We start from the raw sequence: 13,326 nt of genomic DNA, 5'->3' as shown, positions 1-13,326 counted from the left end.
TTTACACTTAAGAGATGTGAAATTAGAAATGAAGATTTATGCATGAAGGTTCATGAAAATAGATTTATCTTCAGTTGCAGCCATTCATTACAATAGAAATTTGGAATATTTTATGTGGAGCTGTTTATGTGAGTTTTGTTTGCTCTGAAACATCTTCCAACAAATAAATTTTTCTTAAAATGTTAGTTTAAAAAAATACCGTTTTTATTGTAATTTCTACATTATTCCTTTTTTCTAAAAAGTGCTGTATAAACCTTTACATTAATATAATTTTTATTTATGCCCCTATTTCACAACTGAAAAATGTTAATTTTTGTTGAACAAAGGATAGTATTCGAACCAATTTGTTTTTTATGATGAGAGAAAAAAAGACATTTTTAGGGGGCAACTGGTTAGCTCAGTTGGTTAGAGCGCGGTGCTGATAACACCAGGGTTGCTGGTTCGATCCCCACATGGGCCACTGTTAGCTATGCTCTCCTTAAAAAAAGAAAGAAAAAAGACATTTTTACATGCTTACATTAATTTTGCTGGAAATAGCCAGAACTCTGGATCCTAAAGCATATAATGACTTATAAATGGTATAATACTGCTGCAGAATTTTTCAGATATGGTGATGACCATATATAAAACTATTATCCAAAACCAGAATTTACTAGGTCGCCACATGCTTGGAGTAAGTCATTGCTTTTTTATAAATATTTTTAAACTCTTCTAAAAATAGCATTCAATCTAGAAAAATGGGAAAATATATAAAAGTAGAAAGATTACTATTAAGATTGTAGTATGTTCTCTTTTAGTCTTAAAAATACATGTCCATACATTTTTTTAAAATTATAGTCATACTCCAGTAATTTTTAATAGGAGTTTCTCATATTTGTTTTAATTTCGCTTAGTGATATTAATGTTTTGTAGAAGTTTTTAGTATCATTAGCTAATGGATCCTTTTCACTCTCAATCATGCCATCAACATGGGATAATTTTTGAAAATAAAGTTATACTTTGAAATTCACCTGCCATAAATTCCATTATGTGTGTTGGATTCATCCTTGTTCTTAACAACTACCCTTTTCAGTAATAAAACTAAGTGCACTGAAATGATCTACTGCTTGGCATGGGAGTCAGAATACAGCAGTATTTTATTATATATTGATGCTAATTTTTTTTCATTCATTTTCACTTTGGCTTTCCATAATCAAGATTTTAGATTTTTTCTTTTCTTTTCTTTTTTATTGGGGAAGGGGAACAGGACTTTATTGGGGAACAGTGTGTATTTCCAGGACTTTTTTCCAAGTCAAGTTGTTGTCCTTTCAGTCTTAGTTGTGGAGGGCGAGCTCAGCTCCAGGTCCATTTGCCATTGCTAGTTGCAGGGGGCGCAGCCCACCATCCCTTGTGGGAGTCCAACCGGCAACCTTGTGATTGAGAGGACACGCTCCAACCACCAGCCATCCGGGAACTCAGCCGGCAGCTCAGCTCAAGGTGCCGTGTTCAATCTTAGTTGCAGGGGGCGGAGCTCACCATCCCTTGCGGGACTCCAGGAGTTGAACTGGCAACCTTGTGGTTGAGAGCCCAGTGGCCCATGTGGGAATCGAACCGGCAGCTTCGGAGTTAGGAGCATGGAACTCTAACCGCCTGAGCCACCGGGCCGGCCCAATTTTTTTTTTGCTTTAAAATGGGGATCACCAACAGCATTAAAGGATACCCTTAAGTAAAAGAGAAAAGAGATACTAAAATTTAACTGTAAAACTCGTAAATAAGTAACAACGGTTCTATTCCATATTACAAGGTACAGAAAACACAAAATAAGATAAATTATACTTAAATGTATTATTTGAAATAAAAATGTATTTCATTTAAAAAATATTTCTGTAAGCAAATTGGCTGTCCTTGGAGGGAACAAATGGGGAGACTAGTAAAAGCCTTTCACAAACAGATGAGTTCAATCCGTTTTTGTGAACATTCAGCTGTTTTTTATCAAACATTATTCCTTTATTTGGCAAACATAAGTTCAGTGTCGATGTGCAAAATACTATGCTTGGCACTGAAGATACAGAGAAATTGTTCCTATTAAGGAATTTATTGTCCATGGGAGAGAATTACCACCAGGATTTACAATCCATTGATCCTAGAACCTCTCCTCCCTAATGCCTCAGCCCTCTCCGTATGTTGCTGACACTCTTCAGTCACTTGCTGGAGTCACTTCTTCTGACCCCACCCTCTTCTGTTGCTCTTGTGTTGCTTAGTAGTACTCACCTGACAGAAACTATAAAAACCCTGATTACATCTGATTCCTGCCCCTTGCCTGCACCTATACTGCTGATCTTGGCTGGAGGAAAGCAAACAAGCACACTGACTGGTTTTATTTTAAATTCATAACTGTGAACCTCAAGTGGGCACTATTATGTTCTTCCATTTACTCTCCTACTTTCTTGGAAGACTTTCATACTGTTGTTTTTTTTAGGGGAGTGTTTCTTTAAATGACTTTATTGAGGTATAATTAACATACAACATTATATTAGTTTCAGGTGTACAACTTAATTATAGCATATATGTATGTATTGTGAAATGATCACCACAATAAGTCTAGTTAACATCCATCACCATACATGGTTACAGAAAAATTATTTTTCATGCTGTTCTTATCTCTTCAAATCTCCAGCATCTCTTACTCATCATCACTCAGCTGGTGACCTTGCTTTTTAAGCTCATTGAAAAATTGAAATGAGAAGAGAACTTCTACACTTTCACTACATACCTCATTACCTGCATCTGCTGTCACATTCTCGCCTTCTCATCTTCAGCCACAGGTGACTAAGCATGCTGCTGTCTAAAGGCCGTCGCATAGTTGCCATACCTACTTGCCTGGATATAAAGACTTGAGCCCAGAAATTCTCTCCCTTTTTCTTTCTATCATCAGATTCTTGCTGTGTTTGTTCTCAGTCATTCCCATCCACTTAGAGACCTGCAGTTATTTCTTCCCTCAAAAGAAAACTCACTTGAGTTTTCTGCCATTTCTTTGCTCCATTAGCACCCAGCGAAAACTGTGAGTTATGTACAACTGTTAACCAGTTTCTCTCTTGTTTTTGTGTAAGCCCATTCCAACAAGGCTTTTTCCCCCACCACACCTCCAAAACTCACCATGACCACACCTAGCTGGATTCCATCCTTATTTCTTGACCTCTTAATACTTTGCCTGATCAGTGGGCTTGTTCCAGCTGATCGCTCCTTCTGTGGTACTTTTACTTGGGTTCCAGTTGTTGTAGCTGCAACTGTTTCTCTTGTTTTGTTTCCCTTTTCTGCCTATCTAAAGCTTAAGAGATCATTCCTCAATTATCCTATCATTTGTTTCTTACATCCTGTCATGTTTCTTTATATGTTTTCTCCCTTCTCATTGTTCCCTTCTCCTACACTTCTGAAATCCATTTTAAGTTTTTTTTGCGTTCTATTCCTATTTTTCCAGTTCTAATTTGAGTCACTTCAGATACTGAATTTTTCTAAATTACTTTTTTTGGAGCCAAAGGGATTTGACCTTCTAGATAATTTCAACCTAGGACTGTGGGTAATTTTTTCCCCCCAATGTTCGAGCTTTCTATATCATGACCACATTACTTCACATTTTGAAAGTGCATTTAATTTTAAAACATGGGGGAAAAATATCCCAATTTCATATTCATTCCATTAATATCCCTTACCGCACCTAGAACAGTGTATGCCTGGCATGTGTGATAACTAGTAAACAAATACTCAATTAAATTGGACCTCCTGGCAACAGAATGGGAGTAGAGCAGAAGTTGAAATCCAAATAAAAAGACTGGGTTATGAAAGTTATACCCGTAGAATATAGAAACTAATGGGTTGGGACAGATATGGCCTGGCTCTCCCTGGAGCCTCTTTGATTCTTTTGTATATGGTAACATTTAATTTCCTGGGGAATGTCACACAGAGGCTACACCATTTTACATTCTTACCAGCAATGTATTCGGGTTCCAATTTCTCCATATCCGTGGTAACATTTGTCATTTTTCATTTCAAAAAATATAGCGAACCTAGTAGGTGTCTTATTGTGCTTAATAACTAGTGATGTTGAGCATCTTTTCATGTACTTATTGGTCATTTGTATGTCTTCTTTGGGAAAATGTCTGAATATTCAAGGCCTTTGCCCATTTTTGGTTAGTTTTTTGTTGTAAAGTTGTAGCAGTTCTTCATATATTCTCTGTATTAACCCTTATTGGATATATGATTTGCAAATATTTCCTCCCATTCTGTGAACCCACAGAATTGTCTTTTCACTCTCTTGATAGTATCTTTTGATGGATAAAGTTTTTAATTTTGATAAAGTCCAATTTATTTTTTGTGCTTTTGGTGTTTTATCCTAAAAAAATTACCAAATCCAGTGTTATGAAAATTTCCCCACATTGTCTTCTAAGAATTTTACAGTTTTAGCTGTAATATTTAAGGTTTTGATCCATTTTCAATTAATTTTTATATACTATGATTATTGTAGTCAGTTCTTTTGTATGACGTTTTTGGGTCATAGACAGAGCCCATCTCCTAATTAGCAGCCAAAATGGGGTTGAGAGTGAGAAACTACTCTTTGAAGTAATTGTTCTCGTAATGGTAGAAAGGAAAGCAAGCTAATCTAGAAAATTGCTTTATCTCTATAGTGTGAAAGTTAAAGGACTATAAATGAAGAGCATTTGACAATGGTTTCCCAGTAAATATCTGTAAATTTGTTTTAGTGGGTAAAAGGGGACATCATCCTTAAGCTTTTTCACCAAGCCTTCCTACCCGTTTGCACGCTCCTCCTGTTTTCCATTCTACTCTTGACACCTCTCTGTCGTCCTCTTCTCCAGAATCACCTCCACAGACCTTTCTGTCAGTCTTCTAGCATTTGAAAAATATTATAGCAGTCAAAAGGCTATGTGTTCCCAGTTGTGAAAAATTCTTTTTCTTCATGCAAATGTTTTGTATCAGATAGTCATACATGTAAAGAAATTTAAAACAAAGCTTGAAAACAGTGAATAAGGTGAACATAAACATAATTTTTACTTAAAAAGTGACTTTTGAGTTGACTGTTTTTCAGTACAAGTGAAAATAAACATTTTGTGAAAAAAAGAGATTAGTAATTCAGGTATCTTTGCACTCGAATGGACTTTTCTTTCTTTGTATATTCAACTTAGAGTATTTAGTAAATTGGACCTTTCCATTTAGTAGTTTTTGTGGATTGGCAGGTACTTTTAATGTAAAACATAAACTTGGGCTTGTTCCATTTGGTGGTTTTGTAGTTTGGCAGGAACCTTCAGTATATTTGTCTAACTGTGCACAAATACTAATCCCCTAAACTTAACCAATTATTAATAAACTTTTGGGGTACTTTTTAAAGTCAATATCTTAGTCACAAAATACAGTGAGTGCCACAGTTGCTAACCATTTGCAGTATTTTTTGAGTAAAGCCTGATAACATTGCTCTGTGATGTGCTCTTAACACTACGTATTACCTCTGCCTAAAGCCCTATTCCTTTGTTTCATTTTAGAGTTAATTTCTCTAGGAAAACCAATTGATATAATTACTATACCATTCTTTGGTGGGGGGTTGTGTCAAATCTTAAATATGATTATGCTATAATATTCATGTTTCTATCATTCTGTTATTTTCTTTATTGTGACGAACACCATTCCTGTGTCTTTGATAGGGATTTAAGTGTTACATGAGGTGGGAATATGAAATGTTACAAATGTTACATTACAATTACAGTTTTTCAGCAATACAATACTTTTTGTTTTGTTATATCTTAAGTACATGACTCAAAGCATTAAGTTGTGTTCAGTGGGGCTTTTCATAAATTATGCTTTAGATATTTTCTTAGATTAGAAATATGTATAAATTGAGATGTTATAGAAAATTCAACAAGGAAGTAAATATTGGTAAAATTGCTTATAAAATTTATAATTAATAACTAGTGCCGCTTTTCATCATACTTGGTCTTTTGCCCTTTACAATGTCATACCTTGTTTCCCATGGTTCCTTAATTAAGGGGGACAACTTCCTTTCCTTGTTACGATAGCCTAAATTTTCACTTTAGATATGAGGATTTTAAAAGCTAAGTTTATGGCATACATTAACTTTTTTGTGTATAGGTCAGGAAGATATAAGATATGTCTTGTTCAACAATTATTAATTGAGTATCCATTACAGAAAACAAAATACAAATGATTTTACTATTTTACTTAAATCGATGGTTGATTATTAGAGTTTATCTTTTTAATCTGTATCATACTTCAAATAGTGAGTTTTTAAGTATTACGTCAGTTTGGTTTTGCTTATGATATTATTTTTAAAATACCTTTATTCTACTTATAATTACTGTGGTTATTTTTAATCTCTAAGATGTCTTTTGGGTATATATTATATATGCTGATAATATTTCCTTGCAAGTGGTTTAGTTGGGTTTAAGAAGAACCAAAACCTGAACTTATGTGGGGACAGTAACCATTTTGGTATCTTATATCTGGTTAACTAACGTTCTTTTCCATTTTATTATTGCTAAATGATTTCTTAGATGATTTGCCAACACATCCACACAAAAATTATCAAAGCTTTCTTTTGGAACTCTATTTTTCTCTGGTGAGAGCAAGTATGCTGTGGTCTCTGAATGGATGCTTCTAGCTTTGTGTAAATATTTTAATTCAACACATTTTAAACATTCAGATATTTATGTGGCTTCTTCTTTCAGAAGGTTCAGAAGGTTTGTATTGTTCCTTTTGTAATTACTGTTCAGTATTGTCTTTGTTTAATTGTAAGCTCCTTGAGGGAAGGAGCTGTGCTGCATTCACTGCTGAATACCAGTGCCCAGCGCAGAGCCTGTCACATAATGGGTACCCAGCGAGTTTGTCGGGTGAATCAGCCCTTGTACATACTTTTAGTCTTGGAGTTTCATAGAATTTTTCATTTCAGGGACCCTCTGGTGCACCTCTTTCATTTTATGTAGGTGAAGGAGCAGACCTTGGGAAGTTAAATGAGTTGCTCATGCATCATTAGCTGAATGTTAGGTGATCTCAGTAGAAATACTCTCAGATAAGTCATGTATTTATTATACTTTGAAGATATTTTCCGTAGTACTTTAGTTAAATATCAGATAAGATACTTGACTAGATTCTATGCATTAATTACAATGAATTTATTAATAACTGAGTGGAAAAAGTATGGTCTAATCACTAACAGACTTAGTCTTAATTTTCTTAAGACTAAGAATTTTTTAATTGTTTTTAATATTTATTTCAATATTTGTCTTGTTTTTAAGTGAATTTAGCAATGCTCTTTTCCTGGCAGGCTATATTTCCTTTTATCACAAGCAACCAATTACTCTCTTCTGATCATAATTTCTAAAGCTGAAGTCCAGTTAAAGGCAGGAGGATAGTTTATAGCAATGATCCAAACTACCTGATTTTCCTCAGACGTTCTCATAAAACGCTATTACTTGGATCTTAAATTGCAAGTCATTTTGTTCGTAGGCCAACCACTTAGTTTAAATTTCCCGCCTAGTTCTCAAGCTATATTATCACAAAGCATGAGGGCTGACAGCAACAGGGCTGCTATCCTTAAGGAATCTAGGCATTTACCAAGAAAGGGGTTTCTCTGAAGACCTGTTGCCCTAAATAGCTGTTACGTAATGTTCTTCCCACGCAGTAGAGAGACCCCATCAAAACGTGCACTCTGCTGTCTCGATTCCCTCTGTGGCACTTTACAAAAGAATCAGGAATATTGGAGAGCCCTGTGCAGGGATGCCCGTTATAGCTGAGGGAAGAACAACATGGCCATGTACTTGGGGATGTGTGAGGAAAGTACTGGAAGCATTATAAAATGAAAAAATGTATATTTGACTTAGTAATTAAGATTCTTGCATTCTTTAAGAATCTATTTTGAGGGGTTAATGGATCTGTTCCTTGATTTCGTACTCCAAGGAGAAATTGAGAAATATTTTGTGGTCTTGTTTTTTAGCTGCAATTTTCTGCTCTTTGTTACTTCCCAGTAATTTCGATTTTTATGGTATTCATGATATTTGAATTTGAGCTAAATTTTCCTTTTTCTATTTTCATTGACTACTTTCTGATCTGTTATGCCTAAAGTAAATGTAGTGTGTAGTCTCTTTAATATACATTAACTACTGTATAAAAAGTCTGACTTTATATAGACTAAACAGGATCGACTGCAGCTTTTTCTTGCAGTTCTGAACTTTAATCCCTTCATTCAAGTCTTAACTTTTGGTATTTGATAGGGAACCGGAGATCTTGACCAACTAATCTTGCCTCCATTACTTAAATTAAATGGCACTAATAACATCAAAATTAAATTGACCGAAGTTTTAAATAATTTAGTGTCTGTAGAAAATGGTCATTTTGGGGGACACCAGTTTTTTCCCCCACATATTTTATTTCTCTCCTTTCTGTTCTTTGAAAGCATTCTGTAAAGAAAATAGAACAGTTGAATAACACTATAATGAATAATTACATAAAGGGACAAAACATTTCCTATTTTTAAAATACAATGTCAGTTATAGCTAGTGGTATTTTTCTGATCATCTTTTTTTCTTTTTCTTTTTTTTTTTTTGTAAGATTAATCAGGCAACCAAAGTACTATTTAGAACTTCATTAAGTTTTGAAATATTTGTTAATGTTTATATCAGTGGTCTCAGCCTCTGTTTTTGGTAAGGGCATTTGTAGTTTAAAAAAGCTCCCTTAACCAATATTCTCACACATTGTTTTCGCCCATTCTCCCCCATCGTGGGTTGGTTCATACTGTGCATTTTTAATAACGCTTTTCAGTTGCTGGTCTGTTACTCTTCTGTGTGCTTACTCTGAATAGGACCTGGCAGGCCCTCTACCATCTCTCTATTACATGGTTTTAACAGGCAGGCAGTCCATTTCCCTTTCTCCGCTAATGTGCCACATAGTGCTTTTTGACAAGCCTGTAGCTTGCAAGGTCAATTTGTTTCCACGATTTGAGTTTCTCAATCTATGAAATAAATTGATAGGTTTTTAAGGCATGCTCTAGTTCCAGAAGCTATTAATTATAATAACAATAACAATATTGTGTTACTACATTTTATAAAAAGAGCATAAATTTGGCTGAGAAAAGAAAAAATCCAAAAGAATAATGTCAGAACACGGGAATGCCTAAACATACAAAAAACATTGAGAAAGTAGAATAGAAAGAGGCAAATAATAGTCATAATATTAGTTAATATTTATAGACCCATAAGTTGCCATGTAATTATTCCAATAGGAAACATACCTAAAGAATTTTCCAAGGAATCTCTTAAAACCATAAAGAATATTTTATAATTTTAAAACAAAATTGTTATCCGGGATAGTAAAAACGTAGTGTTTGATCACTACTGTTCAGGTGTTTTAGAAGTGTATGTAGTTTGCGTCATCTAATTCCAGAATTTTTCTTGTTTCCTGCTTGGTCCAACACTCTTTCCACATCAAAATTCACTACTTAAGTTCTGACGACCAGTCCTCTCATACCATTTTTACTTTATAGTGGAGGAGAAAATGATTACTAACGTGGAAAATTCTGAGATGTCCTAAATTACAGCAGGCCACATGATGGAAGTAAGAGACAGGAGAGGTTAATCAGTTAACAGCTACAGTCAGAACCAAAAAATATTCCTGAATATGTGTTGAAACTTTGAATGAACTTTCAGGTGGCTATTTCCCCAATTATCTAGAGAAAATAGTGGAATAGCTGACCACCAGGTGCCACCACGTGTGAACTTTCTGGGCTGTTGTCCACAACCAATCCAAAAGGCAGCAAGCTCTTCTTTCTTATAGGCTATGCACCTATCCCCAAAGTAGCCTCACTTCATCTTGTCCCTCCTCTTCTATCTACAGCCGATATAAATTCTTTCAAAACAACTGACATCTTTCTTCCCCAAGAGCCGCGTCCGCTCCAGGGCAGTGGATACGCTGTCTTCTCCATCCAGCCCTGCTGCTGGTGGTTTAGTTTCCACGCCCCACTGGTCCTTTTCCTGGTTAGCATATGGTTCAATAAACCCTTTCAGAAAGCTTTCAGCCACAAAAGTTATTGTTTATCATAACCATATAGCATCTGTACACTGGTGGAGCTTAGGCAGTGGGCATCAGCTCATACCATTCCCAATAACCATTAATTTGTTTATGTATATGTTCCTTCTACCTTGTTCCGAAGAGAATTTAAGCAGCATATATTAACATTCTCTCTGAATCATAAAGAAGTCTTCTTCTACCACAGTGAACATTTTAGCTAAGGAGACAGTTAACTATTTTTTGCTTGTTTGATGTGTTTGGTGCTCTATGTAAAATATACAAACATACACTATCATGGTGTTAGTCTTGCATTGAAAGCTACTGTTTTACCCCTAATTGGAAATACAATTCATGTCAAAAACCCAAATTGAATTAAGTAGTAGTATTATTGATAGTAAAAATGTCTGGTATTATAAAACTGCGTAACAGATTATCTGGTTCAGAAAGGTAAAGAAAAACTATTGTATCTTTGTTTAGCTTACATTGGTGTTACAGGTAACCATCATGCACATCTTCAGTTCATTTCATAACGAAATAGAAAGCTTGTTTTGTTTTCTTCCAAACAAAGTACATAGTATTGCTTTCCATAACTATTCGAGTAGGTGCAACTTCTAGGAGTTCACATTCAACTTCGCAGAAAGTGGATATATTTTCTGTTTATTCTCCACCTTCACTTCAATTTTGGAAAGAAACACATTGCTTTCTTCTCAAGCATAATGCAATTTTCAGTATTAATGGGAAAATTAAAAGTACTATAAATACATAGGTAGGTGCTACTGTGTCAGTATAATTACCGAAAGAAGTGTGTTTAATAGAAGAATAATATTTGCTTTAAAACTTTCAAAGTATTTATCATATATTTGATCCTCAAAAAATCATATGTGCTATACAGTCTTTTTGTTGTTGTTGTTGTTGTTGTTGTTGTTGTTTTAAATGCACTCTTATACAGAATAAACTAAGTCTGATGTTGAGAATAACCTGACCAGGGCCACATAACTAGTTAGCAGGAATTATATAAAGACTTTCCTAGAACTCATTCTATTCCTTCCCCATTCTCTCAGTTATCGTTGTGGCCTCAACAGCTTCCAGCAGATATAAACATACCCCTCTCCCTGCCCCCTTGTGGGCTTGAGCGCTGAGCTTTCCTGCAGCCAGAGGTTGCACCACCAGTGTAACTGCCGGGCAGTGTTACAGATACCTTCTAGGCCTACTCTGGAGCAGGAATATAATGTATTAGTCATGTAATGACCCAAGTCATTTGCTTCCTGACTTAGGGCCTTTATTATATCATTTAGTGCCTCTGATAATGAGGACATTTAATTTAAAAGCTCATTATCAGTTGTTCATGTTCTGGAGTTAAAAATGTCAGTGAGTTTTCCATTTTCCACAATGAATGTATGTAACTTGAACATAAAGAGCGGTTAATTTGTTTGTATTGTTTCCTCTTTCTAGCTGAGTTTTTACAAAAATAAACCGTCATTCTTTTTTGCTTTAAAGAGATAGCTTTATTGCAGTCAGTAGTAATTTGCACCCTATAAAATCACGTAGACTATCAGCAGAGTGGCAGGGCCGTCCCAGCTGTTGACTCTCAGCTGTCTGTACATGTAGGAAGCATCTCCAAATACTGAAAAACTTGGCACAGTGACGCTTTCCTGGTATTCTATGTAAAGATATTTTTTCTAGGTGATTTTGCATTGTCCATAAGTATTTTAGTGTTACAATTCTATGTCTATAGTATTATAATACTATGCTCTTCGATCACACAGTGTCATTTAAAACTGGAACATATTACCTTAGCTTCCTGATTATCTAGGAAAAAAAGCCTACTTGTTGCTTAAGAACAATAAATACAAAGTCAATTTTAAAATGCATAGGAAATAGTGTGAGTTCTCTTAATAGTTGCCGTACAGATTTGGTTTCTCTTTGGTGTAGCAGAGTAAGAAGTGCTAGTCTAGGAGTCAAGACATCTTGCTTTCCAGCTGACATTATGTTCTTGGGCAAGTCACGCACCTCTGTCTTTGGGCCTTGGGAGCTTTATGCATCAAACCAGGAAGTTGAATTAAATGACCCCCAGGGTCCTTTCCAGTTCTGAAATGTTAATTCTATTTATGAGTTTCTCTTTAATGTGGCGTAGTTACTTCTATGGTGTGTGTTTTGCATATTTATATTAATTTCCTTTAATTTCAGATACGATGAATGGATTAAAGCAGATAAAATAGTAAGACCAGCTGATAAAAATGTGCCAAAGATAAAACATCGGAAGAAAATAAAGGTAAGTGTTTATTTTGCTATTCATAATAGCTCTTATATAAGAACTTTTACTCCCAAATGATGCACTGTGTGTGTACATTTAGTATTAGTAGAGTTGGAAATACTCTCTTGAAATAGCAAATTGATCTAAAACTAGATTTGGGTACAGTTAATATTGTCAGCTTATGAAAAGGCATTTTGGAAACGGTACTAAATGATCTTTGAGGCTTTTTCAGTTTCAGCGTTGTAGAAGTCCACCCAGCCAGATTTCACTTACCCATTTCAACCATGTCCTGCCTCTTTTGGTCTCCAACTAGGAGCCTTCAAATAGTGGGCCTGGAGCCCTGGGTTACTGTACTAGCTGCAAACTACTCAGGAAGGAAAGGAGGTGTCTGAAGGCAGAGAAGAGCCCTCTCTCTTCGTCTTTACTTGACTGGATACATAGGGCTTAGGACATGTTCACAAGGCCCTATTAGCGCATTCTCCATAGATGCCGCTCGTATGGAAATTAATATTACTTTTATGTATGACCCAATTACTTTTATTCTTTCTAAGGCTAAATCTTTTTAATGTGTTATTAGAAAGTAGACCATTAACTAGGTTTTAGAACTTTTTTTGTCCTTTTGTTGGCTCTTTAATGTTTTGAATGGTATATATAGTTGAGGTGTTTGAGTATTTCTCCCGAAATTTAATTTTCAAATTCAAAGTGAGGAGCTATTTACTTTACAGCTAGTGATCCCAAATAGTGAAAGCTTTCTCCTGAGGTGGTTATTCTTTCTCACTGTAAAATTGGATCCATGTTTTTAAAGTTCGGGCATAGCAACCCAGTAGCTAGAGCTGAGGCCTTCTCAAGCCCTTTTCATTGTAACTCTTGGTCTTTATTGAAAAGTATAGAAATCATACTATATTTAGCATTGTTTTTATCCACTAGAAGAATTTTGTGTGTGTGGCACTTAAAAAGCCAATTTCCTTACACCAAGCAAGTTTAAAAGGAGTATTTCTCAGGTAGAG

At 35.2% G+C, this 13,326-nt stretch overlaps 1 protein-coding gene across 5 annotated transcripts in view; it reads left to right on the top strand.

Moving 5' to 3' along the window:
• The window catches only part of ARID4B (AT-rich interaction domain 4B), a 120,134-nt gene that overhangs the window by 88,122 nt on the left and 18,686 nt on the right, over window positions 1–13,326 (top strand). For all 5 annotated transcript variants that reach the window (XM_019746993.2, XM_074316713.1, XM_019746991.2 and 2 more), the window contains one exon: window positions 12,253–12,337. In XM_019746993.2, coding sequence (XP_019602552.2) covers window positions 12,253–12,337 — 85 coding nt within the window. The remainder of the gene's footprint in view (window positions 1–12,252; window positions 12,338–13,326) is intronic.

The sequence above is a fragment of the Rhinolophus sinicus genome, linkage group LG12 (assembly GCF_036562045.2).
Source record: "Rhinolophus sinicus isolate RSC01 linkage group LG12, ASM3656204v1, whole genome shotgun sequence".
Lineage (NCBI taxonomy): Eukaryota > Metazoa > Chordata > Mammalia > Chiroptera > Rhinolophidae > Rhinolophus > Rhinolophus sinicus.
The sequence above is the reverse complement of the archived record's forward strand: the minus strand, read 5'-3'. Positions and strand labels throughout refer to the sequence as shown.